Source organism: Atheta coriaria, unplaced genomic scaffold, assembly GCF_025399875.1.
Source record: "Atheta coriaria isolate IRGN ID8LTWV9N9 unplaced genomic scaffold, Caltech_Dcor_3.1 hic_scaffold_6_pilon, whole genome shotgun sequence".
Lineage (NCBI taxonomy): Eukaryota > Metazoa > Arthropoda > Insecta > Coleoptera > Staphylinidae > Dalotia > Dalotia coriaria.
The window spans coordinates 7,830,384-7,855,039 of NW_027045448.1; the positions used below are offsets into that span (position 1 = coordinate 7,830,384).

A 24,656-nucleotide genomic window follows, 5' to 3' on the forward strand; every position below is an offset into this window, starting at 1 on the left:
GCCAGTAAATTTCTCAAAACGTGAGCGACTCGACGACATTAACTGCATTAACCGCTGGAATTCATGCGATCTTAGCACGAAACCCTCACCGCTCACCGACGACTGCTGGTATCACCCGCTGAACTTTCGTTTCGACAATTTTCCTCATTAATTTATCGCACTGCTTGTAGATTATGGCGCACCGTGGGTGATAAAAACAAATATAAGCCTATCCAAGGCTCGTTAGGCACGTATACCGCCATGACCCTCGTCCCCCTTATAAGCAAGCCAGTGCTCCCTTAGAGGGTATAAATGCGTCGCCGACCAACACCGCGCGACATCAAAACGGCAATAACTTTAACTTATGGAAAATTATCCGTAATTATAATGTTCTTCCGACTCGGTATTCCCCCCAAGTGGGGTCATGAACACGACATAGGTGGTTAGGCGGTTTCCGGTTTCGGATGGTGGTCCATTGTCCATCTGTTTTCACCCCGCGCGCACTGGGGTAGCTTTTATGGCGCACAAATGGACACAATGTCCCGGCTTTGCCACCTTCACCCTCCGACGCCATTAAAGATATTTCTACCTAAATAACACTTTAGAAAGCTTCTGCGCTTTTTTGCCTCGGGTTTAATAAAACCTCTTGCAGCGTAGACAAGGAGCGATGTTGGACGGGCGGGATTGTGTGCGTGCGTTCCGCGTGCTGTGCGCTGAATTTTAAAAGACCAGCCGGGGCCGGTCGCGGCCGACACACGGTCAGGTTCATCTTTACACCCTAACCGCCTGGCGAGAGAGCATTAGGCGCGTGGCACGTACGCGTTTTGTGCCTCTTCTTCGTCACCGCCGCCGCCGGCGTACATCATCGAATTGCGTAACTTAATAAAATGAAACCTTCATAAAAGGCCCCGCTGACGTTTGTTGAGTTGACGCAATAAAAATTAAAGTGCACTTTACGACCCTTCGTTGAGGTATCTACACATGTGCGTACAAGATTAGCGTTTTGTGAAATTTTATCTTTTTAATTCACATACTGCTAAATATTTTGGTAACATTTATGGAAAATCTAATATAACCTAGCCGATGTAGATTTTTCTTTTGCGAAGGAATAAGCTTTTAGTAATGCACTCATAGATAGTAGATTATTACAAACGTTGACTGAATAATGTAGTAATATTTTATGTCCAATTACATTAGGGTGGTTTCAAGGATAATTTCCCACCTTGGAGCCTCAGATTAAACGCATTATAACCGTCTAATTCAGCATTACTTTGTCACAACTAAGTGTAAATAAGCCGGCATAATAATGCGCGTCTTGACTCCATTGACTCGACGCAACGTGCGCGGCAAAGACTTTCATGGGCATCGGACGGAACGCGTTGAGATTCAATGAGCGGCGGCTGTATTGTGTATTTATAGGAAACCTGTGCTGCGCAGCGGTGATAAGGCTAAGGCGAAAGTACGGTTCGCGCTCGGTGTCTTGAATCGCGAGCGCCCATCGCAACCCCTTCCTGTCTGCTATGTGTTCCTTAGCATGACGTTCGTGTGCGCACGATGCACCCACACGCGCAATTTCGAAAGCGAAAGGCGAGCACCCGATGTCGCGACGTTTGTGTTGGGTCCCTGGCTCAGGGGTTTGTTTGCGCAGCAGCTTAGACAGAGTGGAGTTTCATCACGACGTCACGGGCGCACTGCACGTGCACGCTGCTTCTTTCCTCTTGTTATGCTAAACGAGGCAAAGCGTCTACCGAAAAGAATTCCCATCGTCGTTGGCGCTTTTACCTTTTCCGCTGTCCTAAAACACAAACATTGTTCTCGTTTTACCAGCGCCATTCTCAACGTCACTTCGGCGCCGGACCACTCCGATGCAACCACGCTGATTCGCACGATTCACATTTCCCGCATTCGCCGCATACTTTTCCTGCCTTATATCAAAAACTCCCGGAATGTTACTAACCCATTTCGTTACACCAGCTGCAGCAAGGTTTCCCTCTTCATCCCTTATTTAATGCAAATGCACCCACACATGACGTGCTCATTGCAAGTGAAGCCAACTACAAGTTTTCCTCATCCCTCAGAATGACGCCGGGCGCATCAAAGATGACACACCGAAGAAGTTTCGATGTTCGACGTGTGCCGTTTGCTAGATTATAATTTCGCTCGAGTTTTACGCGCCCTGCCTGCAGCGCACGGCGCGGATGATATACCTGATGTTATTTTCATTTTCCGCGCGCGCGCTCTCACAACTCGGCGCAGAATTGCATAGAAATTGCCGGCGTGGTTGTGTCTCAGCCGCCCGCTCGCATGAATATAAATTTTGGCGATGGGGTATAGTCGCACAGCGCGACTACGGTAAACACACAGACAAGCGCGCAGCGCACACTAATGTAAATATAAATATGCCGATAAACATGTGCACGCATGGTCTACGGGCGTACATCATAAACAAATTCATAAATATTTATGTCGTAAATTGCCCTGCGCCAGCCACGGATACTTTGTATATAGATGGAAGTCAAAACGCGCCCCGAGGCTGCAAAAAAGTGTGTGACCATAATTTTTACTAAGTGCAACACTTTCCTCGTTTATCATCTTAATGTTCGTGGCGCCTATTGAAAATTTCCATTGTTTTCACACTGGAATATATCCTTCGTGTTGAATATAAAAAAAAAAGATTGGAAATTCATGTTCGTTGTAGTTAAAATTTTTTTTTTCGAAAAAGTTTTCCTCCAAAGGATATTTATAAAAATCATTCCGCCATTCAACAAATAATACTAGCGTGTCGTATAGTGAACGCAGGAGAGCTCAGAATTTATTATGAATGATTGCAACTGCAATTGCGGGGCGAGATTAGATGCACATTGTATCGTTTAGACTTCGTGCGCGCAGTTGAGGTTATAACCGTCGCGCCCAGCATGGGGCAGGGGGCGCTGTGCACTCATAATGGTGTCACGGCATGCACGAAACGCATTGTCGATTAGAAATATTATATTTTGACATGCATTTCGAATCGAGCGCCTTCAAAACTCGTTCGTATTCTCAGGGCGTCGAGAGCCAGCGCGGGCCCCTGGGAAAATCCGCGGGTCCCTGCAATCGTTAATTATTTGCTATTTTTTGTGTTTGCGATTTAAGAGCGATCAGCCGGGTCCCGGGTAATTTACCCCAGTTGACCCCCCCTCATCGGCCCAGCAGGTAGCTAGTACATGATAAATAGAAAACTTGTTTATAAACAGCAAATGTTAATTTTACCGAAAAATATAATTGAATTACCTATAAACTTACCAGTGTACAGCTTATCGGACTGCCGGGCACAACGAGTGCTGTAACTAAACGAAAACATAAATTAAAACAAAAATATTTCACAGAATTGAATTATGTTATAATTAACAATCTATATTTCCAATAGTAAAAGGTCGAAAATCGCGACCCAAAGTGCTAAAAAGTGACATTTTTCAATTTTTGCCCATTTTTTTCAATCGCGAATATCTCGTAAACTAAAAGAGATAATTAAGATCCGATCGCAGCGTCTTAATCTACGAACTATTCTCTATAAGATAGGCTAGTTAAAACGGAAATCTGAGAGATGAATTTTTAATTCTTAAGAAAAAATTGCCAAGGGGGGGTGCTTGATACTTTTTTTCGACGATATTTGATAATTAATATCTCTTAAACTAAAAGCGATAGCAACCAACGAATTGCTGATTATGAAAGATTGGAAAATTCTCTACCAGGTAAAAATATAAAATGATAATATTTCCAATAGTAAAAGGTCGAAAAACGCGACCCAAAGTGCTAAAAAGTGACATTTTTCAATTTTTGCCCATTTTTTTCAATCGCGAATATCTCGTAAACTAAAAGAGATTAATAGGATCTGATCGCAGCGTCTTAATCTACGGACTATTCTCTATAAGATAGGATAGATAGAACGAAAATTTGAGAGATGAAATTTTAATTCTTAAGCAAAAATGGGCAAATGAGAGTCAGCTATACATTCACCGTAAGGTGTCTTGAACACGAGTCACTTCTACCGCTACCCTCATATGGTGCTGTGAACACGAGTCACTTCTATCGACGCCCTGCTACGGTAAACCGAATGAGACTCAATTATACAATTGCGATTAATTATAATATAACTAAATAAACAAGGGAAAATCAACTTTCTTTGCATATTCGAGTCAATAAACGATAATAGTGCATATCTTTTAAACTAAAAGCAATAGCAACCAACGGATTGAAAGATATGAACGATTGGAAAATTTTTGCATTAGATAAAAATTTAAAATAATTTAATTTCGTGTGATAAAAGAACCAAAAACGTGACTAAAAGTGCAATTTTTCTGTTTTTTGCCCTTTTCTTTAAATGCGAATATCTCCTAATTATGTCCGACCTTGCCAGTCGTCTAATTTGGTTCACATGTAGATAGTACGTGATAAATAGAAAGCTTGTTTATAAAGAGCAAATGTAAATTTGACCGAAAAATATATTTGAATTATAAACTTACCAGTGTACAGCTTATCGGAATGCCAGGCACAACGAGTGCTGTAACTAAACGAAAACATATATTAAAAGAATAATATTTCATACCATTGAATTATGTTATAAATAACAATCAACACAAAATAAACAATCTATGCTGTTGAATTAAGAAATACTTACACGAGTCTGATGGATCTTTATTAATGACGGGAATCAACATGGGGCCATTAATTTAATAACCGACACCAAACACAAAGCCGAGTGAAGAATGTTATCAAATCCACTATCACGTGACTTGTAATATACATAACAAACGCGATCAGAAACCGGCATTTCCTAACATTAAACAAATTACTATAATCGCAAAGTACAAATAAATAGTCGATTGATCTTCGATTATAACACAAATTTAGAATATTGAAGTCCGAATAAACGATATAAGTCTGTCAAAATACAACTGGATTAACCAGCGACCGGCACGAAATTGGCTGCAATCCACCGATAGTGCATGCCGAAACTGCGTAAACAACGACGGGACAGTATATGATAAGAAAGCAAGAGGTGCGCAAAGACGGCGCGTCGAAGGCACGTGACCTTGTGCGCGAATTTGCAATAGGTACATTACTTGTGATCTAAACTAAACTAGATTTCGCTGCATGCAGCAAGAGTGCAATCTATGAATGCGGCAGATACTAGTCCCACAATTTAGACTATTATAATCAATAATTAATGTTTCCACGTGTTTCCACTTTTATACAGTACATATTGTCAATTAACATGTAGAGCGTCTCTTAAACTATAACATGGCCTTTAGAAACTCACCAAATGTGTATTAGTTCACGAGATACAAGCTGTTATTTAAGCCAACTCTTTGAAAAGTGAAAATAATGTCTATTAGTAAGGCATTTTAAGGACACAATTTTTTTTACCCTTTTTTTAATTGCGAATACCTCCTAACTCTGTATTTTTGATAATTTTTTTTGTGTTTGCGATTTAAGAACGATCAGCCGGGCCCCGGGGTATTTACCCCAGTTGACCCCCCCTCTCATCGACCCGACGTATTCTCACATATTAATAACTGCGGCAATTAACCAGTTTGTCATTCGGTCACGCTTGGACACCGACGTCATCATCTACACGAGACGCGTAAAACAAATGTCCATCGAGTGCTGTGATAACAAACTTTTACGAAGACAAATATTTTTCACTTGTTGATTAATGGTGGGCACCTGGTGATTTTAATTAATTGAGATAATATTTACATACGCGTGGTCGCCAAATCGTCGATAAAATCGAAAAAAATACAGAGTTATTTCTGGTTGTGTAACCATCAAATTAATTGTGAAATAGGGAAAAAAAAGATTTTAAATCTTTGATTAATGCGTCGAAACTCAAATCAATGAAAAATCCCGAAAAATTTGTACAATTACCTTTATGTCGTGTTGAAATTGGTTAATTCCATAACGGTGTGCCGAATTTGATGCATTTTAATGAATGTAGATGCTTTTGATGCGCCCTCATGTGTCGCATGCGAATTTCGGGCGTAAAACTAATGAAAAAGTTGCGTTTTCGATAAACACGTCAACCGTAATAATGAAAACAAGCGGTCTCTGCGCAAACACAATTTTAATTGCAATTAAATTCCGGGCTCGTTTACGCTTTCCGGGGTAACCAGTGATATTTTATACTCGCACTCGTCAATTATTTATTTCTATAATGTTACGATATTTTTATTGCGCTGTTGCGCATTTTATAAATCGCACGCGCATTATTAATTAACGTGTCCGGCGCAATGATATCAATAAATTTCGCTCGACACGTAGCTGTAATGTGTTTATTTATGTGTCAATCGCTTTCAAATATGTTTAAAGCCTTTTTATATTGATCAATTTTAGCGCAAGTCTGACTCGATTTTAATGTAGAATATTTAACGAGTGCTGATAATTGAATGTTTCATAATTAAAGTGCAAAGTGCTATTTTTAATTAGAACATGACATCAACGATAATTGTGTATTCTAATGACATCAGATAATTGATACCTGAATAAAATTTGTTTGCCGATGAAAATAAATGAAAAACGTCGATAAATAGAATCATTAATAATCGTGTATAAAAATCGCAATTATCGTTGCGGGTGGATCTTAAATTACATGCGGCGACGACAGCGCTAGTTTCACCACAATCCATTACTTAATCTTATGTCAATATTTGATGTTGAAGTAATTTGCAAATGGACTCGCCTCACCGCCGTCGTTTAGAAATACGCGTTCTAATTATTAAAACGAGCAGCCGGCTTAATCAAATTAAAAATAATATCAACGTGTCCGTTTGATAACATTTTACATGACATCATTTTTATTCGTACCTGTTATCATCACTTTCAAAGTAAATAGACCGCGAGCACTCGCGTGTTTTACGATAATATTAATTGCATTAAAGAAAAGAATGAGGAAATGTCAAATCGATCGCGCCGACCACAGTGCGGTTGTGGTGAATTTAAAAAGCGTAGATATTAAAACGTGATAGTTGAGCAACAATGGGAATAAATGGAATAATTAAAGAGGCGCTAAACGCCCCAAGCGACGCTGGAATTTAATTAATTAGGAAAATACTTAATTGTGCTTTTATACAATATGCACGCCGTCGGGTTAAATAGGTGACGTGTCGGCGCGCCAATATATGGGTCATGAATTTGCCTCATAAATGCGCGAGCAATGTCCACATTAATAAAATGAAAAAAATATACACAAAATAATTTATCATACTTTTTATAGTCTAAATTAACATGCCTACGTAGTTGCTAATGCATTTATGTAATGAATTAAAATTCTCCGTCGCAATTTTGTCTAAATTTAACTCTGTGCAGTATTTATACACACTACATTAGATGTAGAAATAGAGTATTAGCAACGCCCTAAAATTTCCATTTAGATTTCCTTGCTAGACCGACGCCCTCACATCCCACTGACATGCCTTTCATTCCGCGCCTGAACCTGAAGTTGAGCACAATCTCCTTGCTTATTTTGACGACACTATTCGAATTCTATTCTTCGCAACCGGATGAAGTCCTCGCACATATGTATTAGACGGTTTAGAATCCTAATGATTCCTTCGCCTAAATCTGTTTGTACCCTCGCGTTCACTTTGATATCGCTCTGATTAATTTATTCAAACACAACGAATGTACGCATTTCAATCAAGTAAATAGTGCACGGTATAGTGGTTTAAAAACTTTCTTTAAGCTGGTGTAATAAACGAGTGTATAGAAAGTGTAAAAAATGTTCGTTATCGGGACGTTCCACGTAAACTTGGCGCAAAGTGACGTTAAACGGATTTAAAGTAGAAATATGTTCGAGAGTCGATATTCGACGAAATCGAATACGATGCACGAGCTGCTGGCGGGCGACGTTGGATATTTCTATATTCGCAATTGTACGCCGTTGTTGAAGTGAATGAAATGAAAATCGCACGGAGAGAGCTGGCGAGTTGTAGGTGGGGTATCTTGCGACGACAGGAGGTCATTTTCCACTTTTCTTCTTGATTGCATCCTTTTACTTTTTCACTTTGGCGCCCGCTTTTTGCGTTAACTTTTGCGAAACTTTTCGTATATAAACTCGTCATGCGAGGAAACTATACATTGTGCTCGTTGCTGCCAAGCTTTCAATAGAATCAAAGCAAGAAATTCGAAAAAACGACGTAAAAACATTTTATAATACAATAAAATTAATTTAAAGCTACATTGTGCAGGATGCACTCCTAAGAGGTTGAACATGAAACGAAATCTGGTCTCAGTATGGTAATGCAAACAAATTAGTTTCGCGAAGATGAGAACAACGCAAATTGGTGCATTAACCGCGCGCGTCGCTCGCGAGTAATTCAAAAACTTTGTTAGCCGATACATTTTATCGTCGCATAAATAGCTTTAACCGTTATTGGCAATCGGTGGCGCGATGTGTGCGCCGCATTTAAATGCGCTTAAAGTAACGACCAGAATTACCGCCACTTTAACCCAGGCGATTCTCTTCGAGAAGCCGGCAGTCTCGCGAGCAATGCGCCGCGCGCGCCGAGAGCCAAATGAGTCTCCTGCATGCTCGCGCACTTGTTTTAGTTTTTTAACGATCTCAGCACGACGCCTCGAAGAAGGTGTATGCAAACTTAGCAGCAACCGGCTTAGAACTTGCTGCGCGGGATGCGGGAAAGTTAAGCGGAAAAATTAATGTTTATCGCCGGTGGAAACTGCGCTCGGCTTTTTACAAGTACAATTAAGAGTAAAAATGTGACTCAAAGTAGCTGGAAACATGAAATTGTTTTAAAACCATCTGAATGAACTTTTTAAATGTGTTTTGAAAATAAAATAAAATTCACCCGCAAAGCAGAGGCGTAGAATACGACAGAAAACGTTTAGCGATCGGAGGTGGATCGCACGAGAGCAACAAATGCGGTAATCAATCATAGGGTAGGAAACGCTCGCCCGACTTAATGAGTTCTGCGACAAAACGAACGATTAATCGAATAAGTAACTCGAGGGGCGAGGTGGATTAGCAATTTTATTGCGGAAATTAATTAACGCTCGACGCTTGACACACTCCTACACGATTAAATTGAAACCTAATTTGCGTATTTCATACCTAAATAATTCTCGATAATTTTATTCCAAACATTTTTCCGGACGCTGCGTTTTTTAGTGAAATAAAAGTTATTGTCCGCGAGTAAAATACGTAAAAAATCCGTGCCATAAATCAGAGTTTTACCGAGTTGAGCACATTTTAATCCAATTGTTAGGACAATTTCAATCTGTAACAACCAGCACTCTGGCGTTGGTCCCGTTTAAAAATATCACCAAATCGACGAATAAAACTGCCGGCGTTTTCGCCTTTTTATTTCGATGCGACCATACATCGCCGGCGCACTTACTTGCCGAGGGATGATAACTTGGAAATGAAAATCTAAAGTAATTCCCCTAATGGAATTGGCCTGTAGTGGTGTGTGCGACGCGGCGAGTTCTGCTGATATAACAATTTTCCCATCTACATAACGTTTTTCCATTGCAATCAGCATAATTTAAGGAATCGTCGCGGTCGCCGTTGCACGGCGCCGCCTTCCTGCGATTGCAACTTTAAAATGTATAAATTTCATGTAATGTGACTTATAATTACGTCTGCTTGCGGTTATGCGATGCGCGAACGCTGCGAATCGAAAACACGATGACATTGCGGCTGAATAAATATGTTTACGTAAATCTTGATAACTTTCATGTGAAATACTTTTTTATTTGGTTACTTTCTTCACTGAATGTTTTCTCTATAATTACGTTAATTTAATGCTATTTTCCCTTTAATAATTTCGCCATTAGTTGAATTAATAGTAGCAATAATTCCACTTCGATTAATTCCGTTTCATTTCAATGCACACGTAACCGATTATTATTCTGTTATATTACATCGTTTGCAATTAATGTCCTATTTTTCAAGATAGTTAGTAGTTGCGTGCAGGTAAGTCGCCTGATGTCATTCTGTTATAGTTAGTTAAACGGCATTTTTAATTTTAATGTCACAGAAAGAAAATTCAAAGGATTGCAATTACGTGGCATTTCATTATCCACGCAAACGCCAGTTACATATTTTTAAAAGATAATTACAATAAATCCTTTTTCTCACGTTAATAATGCTTAACATTCATTTTGCTATATGGAATATCTACTTTTGCAAGTAGGTATTCCACATATGTATGAAAAAAATGATAAATACCTTTATATATGCTGTAACTGCCAAAGAAAATCATCCTTCGCTTTTGAACTCCCTCAATATTGGTAATCTGTAAATAATAAATTTAATCAACTACATAAATTGATCAAAATTATTATTTTGATTCAAAAATTACGTAAATAAAATTCATGTGTGCTCTAGGCTGCTTTCAATTATTTAATTCAATTATAATTGTTATTTATTTTCGTTACGGAATTGAATCAAATTATAAATTCAATTTGTTTGCCATCAATCTGTTATTATTTTGACCTCAATGCATTCATTATCTTGCATTCAATTCAAACTAGTAGCAACCAAACCTACAACTACTATTATAAACTAACAATTTGCATAATAGATTGGTGATATCTTTAAGATTATAGAAAATAATAGAGGTGTAATAGCGCCTTAATGCATTATTAAGCTTGTTTGGATAATTCTAGTTCAGCCGAAGCGCATCCGTATCCATATTCACCTACTACTTTGACAAGCAATAGAATACCAATCGAACTGTGATAGATTCATCAGCATTCCGGCGGCGTCACGCGTTCGGCGTTAATTTATGTCGGCATGGTCGATTTGTCCGTCTGTTTCTCGTTTTACGGCCACGCCATCGTAAACGGTCTTTACGACTCCGATACTGCTATCACCAGTGAGAGTGGGCTTCTAACACTGATGCACCAAACATACTAAACATGCACTCGACTCGAGAAGTCAACGTGTTCGTTGCCACAACCATATTTGGCTCGTACTCGGACAAAATTATAAAGCTATTGATTTACTGTTTGTGGTCTTTCTCTATGAAAGCATGAAACTTGAGTAAGTGTGGCAATATCATTTATTGTTATTTTATGTTTTATTTATTGCTGTGCTTTAACATCCGGCAGATGCAATTTATAACTTTTTCGAAGTACAAGTCGCATACTCCAAGGTATTAGGCTTATTACTGAGATTAAGTGAGTAAATATAAATGATCCAACACTAGTTTTTGGCATTTACTCATAATATATTAATAATTTCGCTTAAGTAGGTCATAATGTATCTTGTAATAGTAACATCTGAGCATGTCAAAAATGAAGCATTTCATATTTTAAGTGCACACTATCCAATTTATTGAAAACCGACACATGTCTCCGCGACGAATTTAATCTTTTGAAGTGCAGCAATGTTCTACACATGAAATTGTGCCCTTTAGATATTTATGAAAATAAAATTTCCTAAAATGCATAAATACGAATAAAAGTCGTTCGGGCAAAAGAATAATAAGGTTTTCCAGGATTTGTACTGGAGTACGCTACTCGACAATGTTTTCCATCTTATCAGCGGAAAGGTAAATGCAGAATGGCAAAGAAAACTTTTATTACACAAAGTTGCACAAGTCGCTTTGATGCAGCGAGCGCGCAGTGCGCAGTTATTCGTAAACGTGTTTCAATCATCATAGACCCACCCGGTTGCCTAGATATTCTGCAAAAGGTGCACCTCGTGCGCGCAATCGAAGGCCGAACGGCGAAATCTTGGAAATCTTCGCGTCGTTTTTTGTTCTGTTCCGCAGGGCAGAGGCGGCAACACGCTGCACACATGTGGTACTGACAGAGTACTATTTGTACCTATCGCCTCTTTGCCTCTTTTATAGTTGCATCGAGCGTGCGATGTGCGCGATGATCAAGGGAGCCAGCCAGCTTCCCGCCAGCAGACGGACTGTAAATTGTAAATTGAGCAAAGTTTAAACGGGGCCGCGTGTTATCCTCTATTCGGAGTCCGTTCGCCGGCGTCCCACGGTGCTTGCACATGGCTGACTTTATATAAAAGGCGTATGATTGATGCGAGGCGCGCACACTATACGTTTTCAGCCCAGATCTACTCAATATGTACTTGGAAATTGAAGTTAGGATACGAAAAAGGATAAACGAGTAATAAACATGTGTGCGGGTGTAAATATAATAAAATAAAACACAATTTCGATGGCGGATTAAAAAATATCTCTGGATGGCGAAAAAAATGTCTTGTATTTCAGTGTAATTGAAAACGTTCCCAGCTGGCTGCTGCTGAATGCAAACAAGCGCAGATAAGCATTGGTGGAGGCGCTGGGCAGGTAGTCGTAGGAATTCGTCGAAGCGTCGCAATGAATACGTCTTGGCTTGCGGAGCGTGCGCGCGGTCCGTTGAGGCTTTGGTATTTTTCAATTTATAATTTCCTTTTTTCTCTCCCCGTTTCTATTACTCCGCGTGCTAGTAGTATTCGGTATCGCGCCGCTACCACCACCGCAACCCCCTTATTTCGGTCGCTTTTTTTTACCGATTATTTCCGTCGGTATTCCCCAAACGAGAGGCTGGTTGGAATGCGCCCGGGGAGCCGGTCCAGGGGCGGTTAATTAATGAACGCAATGAAAAATTCTTAATTAAAATGTAAATGTGTCCGATTTCGTTTAATTTCATTCTTGATCGCGTTAATCTTGCGATTTCGTAATTTAGCACTGCCGCCTTCACGTCTTATTTTACTAAGTTTTCTATTACGTCGCTTTTTGCTTAATTTTTCCCGTTTCGCAAATTTCCGCTCGGTTTTTTTTCGTTTTCGTCTGCGAATCGAGCAAATCTACATTTATTTGTACTGTTCCGGGGAAAAGTTTCGGTTAAATGAATATACAGCTGCAGTTGCGAGAGGATAAAATGAAAACGAAAAAGGAGAAAGGCAGCCGAGTAGGTTGCAACAAATCCGAGCCGGGAGAAAGCGCAAGGAATAACCGACTGCCGACGCGCATATTAAATTCAATTAGGAAGCTTTCGCGAAATATTTTTTTTAATCTGCCACCGCGCTCCTCGGCGCTTCTGCGTTTCGGTAACTCGCTCGTTCCCTAGCTACCAACTGCGTTTTTTTTGCTCTCGTAACATTTATTCGTTCGCTCCTTGATCCTCGACTTATGTGCGTTCCACTAAAACTGGCTGCGCCTTCGTAAGGCTGCAAAACGAGACAAGCAAAGGAAACGCGCGCGCGACTAAAGTCGAAGAAATGGCGATGGGTATAATTATAATGCCTAAATTTCATTATTAAAATTCCTGCCGCCTGTGCGCGCAAAAAAGTAAAAAACCTTAAAGTATGAAATAAGAAGTAAGAAAGTAAGACGTACAACGCTTATAATGTGCACGAAACGAATTAAAAGGAGCGTAGCCGAAGCGAAACCAGAAGCACGGCAACAGCGTTGGGGCGGAGAAAAGGAAATTTGATTTTTTACGGTTTATCATTTTTGCTTCATATTTTGCGAGCGCTAAAACATTGCCACATTGCTGTTGCGAAACGAGTTAATTTATAAGCGAGATTAAATTATTTATTAAACGTAGTCCTGCAATTATTTGCGTATATTTTTCTTTTCTTTCGAAAAAAAAAACTGAAAACTTCCGCTTGGTAGAAGGAAGCTTAGGAAGCTACCATAAGCACGCGCTTATAATGGCAGTTTGGGCCTGAAAATCACAAAAGAAATGGATGGCTCGCATCGCAATGGATGCGCCATAAATTTCGTCCTTTCTCTTCGCATTCTAGGCTAGCGCAGTATGCTGGTACTACAACTGCAGAGTCGAACGTACGAATTGCTTTCTCTTCTTCGGAGAGGCGACGCGCTTTTGTAATATATAGTTTTTTCTTAGTTATTTGCTTCTTAAGACGTCGAGGTCATTGCAATTACTTCAGCTACATTAGATTTTTTTATACACTTTTATATCCACCCACGTATTGTAGCAAACATAAAAAACAAGTCGAGCAAAGAAAAAGTGAAAGAAGCACGAAAATTATTTATTAACTATTTTTTGTACGTGTTGCAGGATCCCGGCAGGCCACAATCAAGGTGGATCCGGCATCGCTGCCCACATTCCAGACGCCCAGCCAGGTGTTCAAGATCGTCGACAAGGAGACGGTGATCCTGCCATGCGAAGTATCCAATCCTGGTGAGTGTGTTTCATTTATTGTTTATATTTCAAAATATTACAAAAGCTCAAGGCTGCAGCAGCCGCTTCAAAATATATACTAAAAGTAAAGATTGTGTCTTAGTGCCACAAGGCGAACACACTTTTATCGCGCAACGAGTTTCCGGTTTCATTGAAAATCTGTAATTAAAATCGTAAATCTCTGCGAAGGACTGACTGGTAAGAACACGCGGATTAAAATGGGTCAGGTCGAGAGCATCGGTGTTGTTGATTATCATTTTCTATTTCTTTTTCGCGTTACGCAAGAATTAATTAATTTCACTTTTTTATTTTATTTATTTTAAAAACACCAAATGGCGCACAAAGACGTCCAAAATTGATCGAACAATTCCCAGTGTTCTGAGATTTTGAAAGAAAAATTTCATAACTATTGATTGAATTTCGTAAATTATTATTCAACTTAATAGCTAACATGAACAGCATATTGCCATTACTTCGCAAACATATAAAATATTTACCACCAAAGCGAACGCGAAACCTGCATTTGCGAAGTTTGCACAGAATAATTCTCCAAACGGGACCCGAAAGTTGGTCACCGTTTACAAGGTTTCCCTCTCCGAACCCTTTTCTTCTCGCGTCTCCACATTGCCCCGACATTGCGAACCCCGCACGCGTTGTAAACTATACATTAATTAGAGGTAGCGGCCGTGGGCAGCGGAGCAAATTCCAAATTGGAATTTACGCCGTTTTTCCGAGTGCCCACGCGCTGGTAAAATTGTTTTACTATCACAGCTCTTAATTAAAAATACAGTGCTTCGGCGACAGCCATGAGGGTGACAACACTTGCGGTTTTATAGTTTCGCTTATTGTCTATCGCCGTGACCAGGTCAGTCAATTTGCGTCGGCTTTTATTGCGCAGTTTGCTTCGATTTTATGCGTTCACTTACTTTTTAATGTCCCGGGTCATTTACTTCAACGAAATTAAAATATTTACAAGCTATTACTACCACAAATGTTTGATATTATCAGATGTAATTAAATTTAAATATTTTTCTTTCCAAAGCACGCGAACGCTCATAATATGAGTGAGTGTGGCTTGTCAGTAATGTAATTTTCAAAGTTTCATAGCAATATAATATGCTCATAGCAATATTATGATTATCATTCGACTACCTTGCGCCGGCGAAGAACTCGTGTAACTGTGTCGTAAAAGCACTTGACCAGCGCATGAATAATATATCCTGGACGTGATGTGAAGGCAGTTTTAAATTACGTTCGAAGATGAACGTCGTAAGCAATTGAAGCCAACTTTAGATGACACCGAAGATGCGAAACGCCGCCGTAAACGTGAATTCGCTTCGAATGCTCTAAGAGTTTGCAATTAAATTAGAATTATAAGTAGCGCTCTAGCAAGATGTGCGCGCGCACACGCTGGTCGTTCGGTAGCTGTTTGCTTCGAATTTCGAAATTATACGCAAGGGCGTACGCGACGGGCGCGCAATGTGTCGTCGTAATATTACTTTAATGCGGGGGGCGTAAATGCATTGGAAACTAATACGGGCGGCGGTTGGTAGGTTGGTACCCGCACGCGTAATGGCAAATTCGAGCTGACGACGTTAAGTAAGTCGTTGATAATGAAGTTAGGTACTTAATTTACACCTAATGTACAAGTTAAAAGGACTAACTACTTAAACGTGGTAAAAAATCACTGCAGACATTTACATCTTTCACAAATTCAAATAAAAATGTCATCTTGATGGATTATATGCAGTGATATGAATTCACCCGAGTAACATAAGTATGAGTAAAGTTACTCATAACATAGTGCGGGCGCTGCGGGGGCTAAGCAAACAGCAAAGCGGAACAGTTATTACAATCTGAACTTGCAATATCACGACGTGTCACCGCTTGCGCCGAGCGTATGAACCGACTTCCGAGAACGTCTCGATTTCACGCTAATATGCCGCAACCCAAGCTGTGCAGCCGGAGTGTAAGCTACCCGGACACCTTGGGTTGCCTATATCACACATTATCAACACTCGTAAATCGCGCGCGCGGCTGCCCCTACTGGGCATTAATAAATTCGCAAAAGGTAAATTAGCATTAATTTGGTAACTCGTCGCCCCATCCCTGATATTTGTTGCCAAGCTGTGGGTTGCCTGATTTTCCCTTGCTCAAAGCGACGCGGGCGACAACGACTCGGAGCTATTGCCTGACGTTTGCATAATCTACATTTCTTGTTTCGCTATGAAAAGCGACGCAAAGCGAAACGGTGCGCGCCAGATTGTTTGGGCAAACCCCTTTCAGTGACGCCAAAACACATCTCGCGCCCACTCGCGCACACACATTGATATCTACATACATTTGCACACGAAAACACCATGGGAAAACTTCCGTTCTGCAACATTCCTTTGTCTCCGCACAAGCCGAGCTTTCCACACTCGGTCGCAGTTGATTTTCGCTGTTTATTCAAACAACACATCATTTACGAAACCTGCCAGGGAATATTTCGAAAGGATGTCTTAGACGTTGGACATTTTTAGGTCGCGCACGCCCCCGAGGCAAGATTAGTCCCGGAATAATCCACGTTAATAAGCGCGTGCAATTAAACTTGAATAATCAAATGCTGGCAGGCGGAGAAAAAACATTTTGCGCTCAAATCGTGTTTGAAAACCTTTTTGGAAAATGTAAACAACTCATCAACGAACCCAAACATTGGAACAATGTTCCAGCGCGCGGCTTGTGCACGAATCGAAGTTGAATTGAGTTGAAGATGCTTGAAGAAGGTTAAAGAAGGCAATGAAGTTGGTTATCGACGAGGTCGAAGCTCGCGTTACGTGCTCGCTGCCTGCGCACGTCCTCTGTGAGAACTTGTGAACTTTTTCGTCTTGGTAACGAGCGCGCCCGGAAAAGTTTAAACAAAATTACAAAAAAGAAACGCGCAAATATAAAGCGCGCGCAATTAGATATTATTCGGCGATTAGAGCGTTGGTAGTGGGCGCGGATCGATATTTCGGATGCTAACAACTTTTTCTTCTGGCGCTCATTGTTTTTCGCCTCCTGCTTTTTTTGCTTGTTGAGGTCAATGGGGCGTTTTGCAACGTTAAACTCACGGATATCGCATTATTTCTTACGATTAGAAGCATGTTTGCCTCTTGCCTCATTCTAATCGCACTTTGTACACTTGAAATCGTTTCGTCGTTTCGCCATTTCCTTCGTCGAGGCGAAAGTAGCCATTACAGTACAAGTCGAGCGTGACCGAATCGATTTATTTACAATCAATTAGAATGTAAGAATGTGGCCACTTCGACTTCTGCCTGCAGTACGGTTTCATTGCAAAACAATCCTCGTGGAAAAGCGGGCGAAAGGAGTAAAGGCGCATTTCTCGTAATTGCGTACAAAGAAATTTCACGCCGGCATGCCTGACACACTTGCACTTTAATTAACTACGTGACGGCCATTAAAATAAAATACAGAACAAGCCGTCAGGCTTGTGTATGCCTCATCCAGGCCAAACCGTTTGACTTACATTTCAAGCTGCATTTGCTTTTTTTCCAGCTTTTGTTTTTTTTTTCTCTCTGCTGTTTTGTTTTTAATGCGAACAGAGAAATGCGCAAACTGTGGCATGTCGAATCGATGAACGATGGGAATTGCGCGAAATGTGGCATGCACAAAACGTCGAATAATTGGAATTGCAAAATCGGCAACACGCAAAATTTGCACAAATGAAAAATGAACAACGCTAGTCTTGCATGTTATGCAAACTTTGTGTTGTTGTTGTTGTTATTACAATCAGCTGAATGAAGTAAATTTCAGTTGGCCTCGGCGAGATATTTGTGTAAAATTTTGCAATGGTTAATAGAAAATTTTAAGAATTTTAATATTTCTACCCTTTTAAAATTCTTCATTGTTTTATTACGCAGGTATGAGCTACGTGCTACGCGTTCGCGCGTGGAAAGTTCATAATGGAAGTTTAGCCCATTCAGCTGGTTCCTCTCTTTATCTTGTCGACATGGGCGTTGTTGGCAGGAAATATTCCTGCTTTTGGGCGCACCTACAGCTCAGTTTATTTATTTCAGTGCAATTACCAGGTCTCACTCGCAAGCTCGCCAAGGCCGGTGTTTTTTTTTTTTCAAAACAAAAGTTCATTACGCCCAGCTGCAATGAAAAAGCAAGAAGCACCTCTTTCTGCTATTTTATTAGCCGCTTTTTCCATTCATTACAACACCGACACTTTACTTCGCAATCTTCAGGTAGCCACATTCCAATACATTCGTCTGAAATGGCTCACTCGACCCATTATCTCGTTTTGTTTCACCATAAAAACAGTGCACATTTTTTCACGAAAAAAAAATGATGATCCAAATTAAAATTTTGTTTCATTGCCGTTTTATTAGCGTAATTTTTGAATGCGCACGCGAAATCACGTAAAATATTTTTCTCGTTTTGTTTTTATAAGCGGTTGCGGAGTGTCGCGCGCTTGTAAAATAATAAATTTATCGCATTGCGAGCCGGCTTTTTTTCGCGTGCATGTTTTTTGTATTTTTTAAGAGGGCGCAAGAGGAAAATTGTTTTTCCCCAAGCACCCGAAGCGTGACCCTCGCGATCGCTGGTGTCATAACCGTGGGGCGGTTAAAACCCCGCAAAAACAGCGACACATCGCGAAAGCCCACCTCTTCACCCCGGAAACCTGCGAGAGAGAAGAATTTATGAGTTCATTATGCCGCTCAAACAAGTACGCTGCGGATTCCACGCCTGGGAGATATCTCAATTATGATCCGTGCCGCATTTCTGTTGTGTGTTCGTTTTTTTTTTCCGGCGTGCGACCCAAACTCATCATAATCACACCTCGTAAAATTCGGCCCACGCGGCGCATTCCGTGAGCGATTTTAATAAGCTAGTTGGCGAGCATAGTTGGGCGGAAAATTATCGAGACACTTTTATCGAAGTGGAGAGTCGATAACTTTTTAGATTATAGAACCGTTATCTAAGCGACGGCGGTAATATATTCATGATGCGTTTTCCGCTCAGGCAAACGGATGGCTGCCGCGGATAGAGCGGTTAGGGTGGTGGTGTTGCCGAAGTAGTAAAATGTTCAATTTTATAGGCCATAAAAGTAGGCGAGTTGTCGCCCTTTAATAGAAACGCTATTAATAAAAGTCGAAATTGCACTGCGGAGACGCTGTGCCGGGCTTGCAAACAAACTAAAGACGTTTGCGATTAATTTACGCGCAGTTTCTAATCAAAAACTATTTCACACTCAATTTCACCGCACCCATAAACAACTAATCGAAATCATTCGCTAGAGAATACAATATACTAAGAAAATAAATACGTATACCACGCACATGAATAATGTAAATGTAATTTATCCGGAATCATGGAATCCATCATCGAGTTTCAATCCAGCGCACGACAATAACAAGACTGATTGACTGCATTCAAGCTACATCTGGAAGGTGCATCTGCAGTTTATTTTATTACGTTATTTCACGTGCAGTGCGGGTAATACCAGGCGTAGCAGAGAGCGCCGCGCACAAAAATCATGAAATAATATGTAAAACGTAGCGCGAGCGTATAATGGCCACGAGACGGCAACGAAGACAAATTGCCCGCTTGTAAATTATGAAATCGCGTAAAAAAATTACACGCCGTGGGTCGCGGATGTTGTAAATTGTAAATTCACAGTCGCTCTCGCCGGGCGCTGTTTTGTATGCACTTCCTACTTATTCATCAGTAGTAGCAGCACAAGCACAGTGTGTACTCGTTGTGCTCGTCAGCTCCTGCGTCGTCTCAAGATGAAGTGGATTCATTAATGTAACTGACTCGTTGCAAATTTCGCGCGCGCGCGCGAATGCACCGTGCGCTTTCACAAGGCCTCGAGATTACTTAACTCCGTTACTATTTGTCAAACGAACATTAATAACGCAAAAAATGCTAATTTAACTTGTCCTGGAATCACGCCTGCATATTCGCAACGTAAATTAACACGTTTTTTTTTATGTAGAAATAAAATATAACATTTTAAAAATGTGAAATTTTACTTGAGTGGAAATAAATATTTAGGTCAGAGAAGAATAAGGAAAAAAACACACAAAGTCTAATAGAAATTATGAGTGATAAAAAGTGACACCGGATGCGCGAAGCGACATGGAAACGCGCTCACGCGGTCGTCTCGAATGTCGCGGCATTTTTCACACGCGCGCGAGGAAACGCACTTATTACCAGAACGTATTCGAATTCTTGCGCCTTTCTTGTTCTTTTTTTCGTCGTGTCCAACTCTCCAGTTGCCATTCGCAGCCAGCTCGAGTCTCGCTTTCCGCTCGTCAGTGCGCCGCGACGTTTTCCTCTTTCGTGCTTGCCGCCGACAAGCTTTTTATCATCTTCAAGAATGATTTAATGAAAACTATGTATCTTTTGCATTTTTTATTTGCCACACCCGCGCCTCGAACCGACTAATGCGGAAAATTATTTACTTGAGTGCTTTTTAAAGAGGCGAAATTTTAAAATAATATCTGATATTATTTCTATTTGAGGAAAAATATCTTCATGCGACTCGACTGAGGTATAATTTATTCCCGCAAGAAAATCACTGCTTGATTCCGTGAAAAGAACAAAGGACATCGACTGTGGCAAACGGAAATTATTTTTATGAGGCGCTCAATAAATAATAGTTAGGGGAAGGGGGGGCAAAGTGGGCCCCTGGGGGCAAAGTGGGCCCCTGAAATTCAGTTGGCTTAAAAAATTGAGAGGCAAAGTGGGCCCCCTAAAATTTTTGATAAATAAGAGGGGAAAATAACTCACATCAACAAATTCGAAGTAAGAAATGAAAAAAAAAATATATAAGCAAAACAATGGATACAAAGGTAATAGCAAAATTTTTATGGGCGGGGGCCCACTTGCCCCATATTCTTAATTTTTTTTTATTTTGATAGACACGGCTTATTAATATTGAATACTGAACAAGGATGTAAAAAATAGGGTAACGAGTGAAAAAAGGTAAACAAATCCCCTTTTTTCGCTTATGGGGCCCACTTTGCCCCCCTCTCCCCTAAATCAAATAAGATTTTATAACGATCGCCTAATGATAAGGCAAATATCAATGCCTGCAGCATTTCTCTGCATGTCAAATAAGGCTCACAAGTCAGCGACTTTGTTATTCAAATTATTCATTAGTTTTTTTTCTTCGCTTATTTTTTCATAATCCCGCATTGCGATTTAAGCTCGTTTGATATTCGCGATCCAAAATCGAGATCAAAGCCGAAAATTTGAATTTCTATGGAAACAAATCCACCGCATCGCATCACATCACTTTATATTTGTGTGTTAACTAAGAATCCAACGCCACTCCACACTAGATGGCACCACTCGGTATGCAAAACTGATTATTCGAATATTTCTTTTTGTGTGGATTATGGCGCAATTTGTCAAACACAAAACGTAAAAATTCGCTGCCGCGCGCGATTACTGAGAAAAGGAATAAAGCATTCGTTTGTGTGTCAGAAACACAATGCTTCTCTTTTTGTGGCGCGCTGTGCTGTTTTGCTGTTTGAATGCGTTTAAAGATTGAGTTGCGTTCGGGCGGCGGCAGCGAGCAACATTTAATTACGCGTTTTCTTACAATTACGAAGTCTCGCTGAAACAACTCGCGGAAGTCAAAAGGAAATTAATTAATTTACGCTCGAGATGATTTAATAACATTTGCAAACGCTGCTTGGGTGTGTTACCGCCAAGCCAACGAGATCGAACAAAAGCAGATTGTGTTTATTATCAATAATTACAAAACAATCCCCTTCGTTGTACGAAAAACTGATTGTTTTAATTCGTTTTATTTCATATCAGCGGTATTGTCATCGATGGCAGCGATAAAACCACAGTACGCATAACACTGGGTGGAAATATGTATTTGATGGGTGATGTGTTTGTTGAAATTTAAATTTGATGTCTGGACGCCGGTCAGGGAAACTATATTAAACTGCAGTGGCGGGTAGCTTAACCGCTCGTTCGTGCGCCGACAATCAAATGAAGATTCGAGCCAATATTGGCGGCGTAATTGATTCGTAATGGTCATTCTGTTATTCCTGAAATTCGATACCGGACGCCGAACCACATTTGCGTGCATATAATTTCTAACTGATCGTCAAATCATCAAACATTGTACGATTTGTGCATTAAAACACAATCGTATGTAATTTTAGACCGATCGTTAGTCACTAAAGGATTTACCAATGTCTAAAAGTGTCATTTTACCGATTCAGCTTGCTTTACCAGTTGTAAGAATCGTAAAACAGGACACTATTTCTGCGTCGGTTCGGTTTTGGTTTACGTTTTCGTGAGTTAAAGTTCTTCCTCGTTCATTTTATGATGGCCATTATTATGCGCTCTTACGCGTCGTGCGGAAGCTCAGTTTTTATTGCCCGGTCGTCGTTTTTAGCGCTTCAATGATGTGATTGGCCTTCCTCTCGCATTTGCTCGGTTTCGCGCGGCGCCAGCGGTTAAACGTCTCGCTCGCGATGCTTAAGGACTGCGTCCTGACGTCCTTCTGCAAGAAGAAGAAGAAGAAGAAGAGTGCTGGATGGACTCGGCGTGTGATTATACAGCGCGGCTTTCGTCTCGCGTCGCATGCTCCGTTTACTCCGTATGAATACACATCCTGTGACATGACATAAATTTTAATGTCGCATCTGTCGTGCGCCAAGGCTCGCTCCTTTACTCACGTACGAGCCAGGCTACAGCATACGCGTCAGCCAACATATTTTTAATGTTTAAACTGTATCCGAAATTTTAGTTGCATTAGGAAACTAAATGCGCACTTTTATGTTGAATTGTTGTCATGGTGATCTTATAGTTCACACATAGCACACAGCGTGCTGAAAACGTCCTCGTCATTAATCCTAGATTTAAAGCAATGTCGTTGTAACAAATTATGATACATGCGGGCAGTGACATGCCCGCACGTAACGTTTTTAATATTTAATTATAAACGATTACATCTGACACTTACGTTCAACGAACGTTTTATTACCAACCGTTTGGAGTTTTTATTTTAAAACATGTAGATATTATTTGATAAGAGTTTAATATGAACTATGATCACGACATACTTTAAAAGTTATAATCGTGTGGTCAATGATATTGAAAACAAATTCTGTAGGCATGTATATTATAAGAGGATGATTGGCGATTGGCAAATACAAATTTAACTTTATTAATTAGTTTGCTCATCATAATGAGCCGCGGAATGCGCTGCGATGCAACACGAGGATTGTTAATTAACTTGGCCTCGGCTTATAATAGGTATGCACAAGAGATAATATAATGCTTGACTTGTCAACGCTGCATCAATGTAAATCACGCGCATGCGCATCATATCTTATTAACGCGACTAATCGCCCGCTAATCGATACGTTTACCAACACAATAACCATAATTATTATCCAAGCAAACCAAAATCACAATTTTTGATCCCTGATGCTGGATTAGTTTAGCTTAATTCCAATACACGCAAAGCGATTTGTGATGGAATTGGTCGAAAGCTTCGAGAGGCTTGTGTGATAACGCGTGAGCTGTGAAAGCTACTAGGCCAGTGCTACGCGTTGAGTTTTGGTACATAACACACGACGCTGGCCGCTGGACTAGTCGACCGCCAATTAAACCGCATCGACAAACAGACGACAACATTAGCAACAATAGCGTCGAGGACATTACAATGCCTCCCGGCGCAGTATTATCGAATTTGCCGCATTAACATATGCACGCACGCAAAACTACGAGTATCTATAATTTCGATTCGCTGGGCTTTATATATACGTAAAATGTAAAACCCGCGCGTTATCGCACTGTTGCATATTTGGCAATGCGCAGCGCGAACAATTGCACGAACGTGCATTATCTAATCGCACAATAACAGGAATAACTACTACGGCAGAGTGGCGGCTTGTCGATCAAACCGCGCTATCTGCCGCCGCGTCCTTATCGACATCGACGTTCGCAGTGGCGGCGAATATTCGAGCACACAACGCAGTGCATTCCCGCAGTCTGAACCTATCTGCGCATAGCACATCGTGTTGCAAACATTGTGGTATCAATGCAAGGGGTTTGTATTTTCACTATCAGGTAGGTAGCTACGTACTATGGTTGCGAATTTTCTAACGATCAACGCTGAAATTAGCCACAGAAATTGGATATGAACTCAAACGAATCAACGACATCGTCATAATACCACGCGTTCAATTTTCGAGGGTAGTGAGCTTGTTTGCTGTTCGTAACTACTTTTGTATCAGTCGAGAGAGAGCGAAGCAATACGTGTGTGCAATACGTTTGCAGCGTTTTATTTTTGCGCACAGCCCCGAGTCCGGAATCGTCGATTGAGAGTCGCAGGCTGGCGTAGGAAGAGGATTCGATTGAAGTTATTATTAGTTTGCGGGCCCGCGTCGATTGTATTTTCTATCGCGTGGGCAGCGGACGTGGGGATTGTCGAAAAACTCGCCGACAAACTATGTCGGATTGTGTTATGTTTATCGCTCAATTCTCATCAGTAC

The 24,656-nt window shown here is 40.6% G+C and overlaps 1 protein-coding gene and 1 long non-coding RNA gene across 7 annotated transcripts in view; one reads left to right on the forward strand and one right to left on the reverse strand.

Annotated features, from left to right (window-relative positions):
* Positions 1 to 24,656, forward strand: part of LOC135795046 (limbic system-associated membrane protein-like) — a 159,924-nt gene that overhangs the window by 80,133 nt on the left and 55,135 nt on the right. For all 5 annotated transcript variants that reach the window (XM_065306596.1, XM_065306600.1, XM_065306597.1 and 2 more), the window contains one exon: positions 14,014 to 14,136. In XM_065306596.1, the coding sequence (XP_065162668.1) occupies positions 14,014 to 14,136 (123 nt within the window). The remainder of the gene's footprint in view (positions 1 to 14,013; positions 14,137 to 24,656) is intronic.
* The window catches only part of LOC135795049 (uncharacterized), a 96,866-nt gene that overhangs the window by 13,617 nt on the left and 58,593 nt on the right, over positions 1 to 24,656 (reverse strand). The window contains exons 3-5 of one of the 2 annotated variants that reach the window (XR_010549015.1): positions 10,205 to 10,271; positions 4,482 to 4,525; positions 3,262 to 3,305 (exon numbers count right to left, since the gene is read on the reverse strand). This is a non-coding gene — a long non-coding RNA (uncharacterized lncRNA). The remainder of the gene's footprint in view (positions 1 to 3,261; positions 3,306 to 4,481; positions 4,526 to 10,204; positions 10,272 to 24,656) is intronic. The other variant, XR_010549016.1, reaches the window with a different exon arrangement.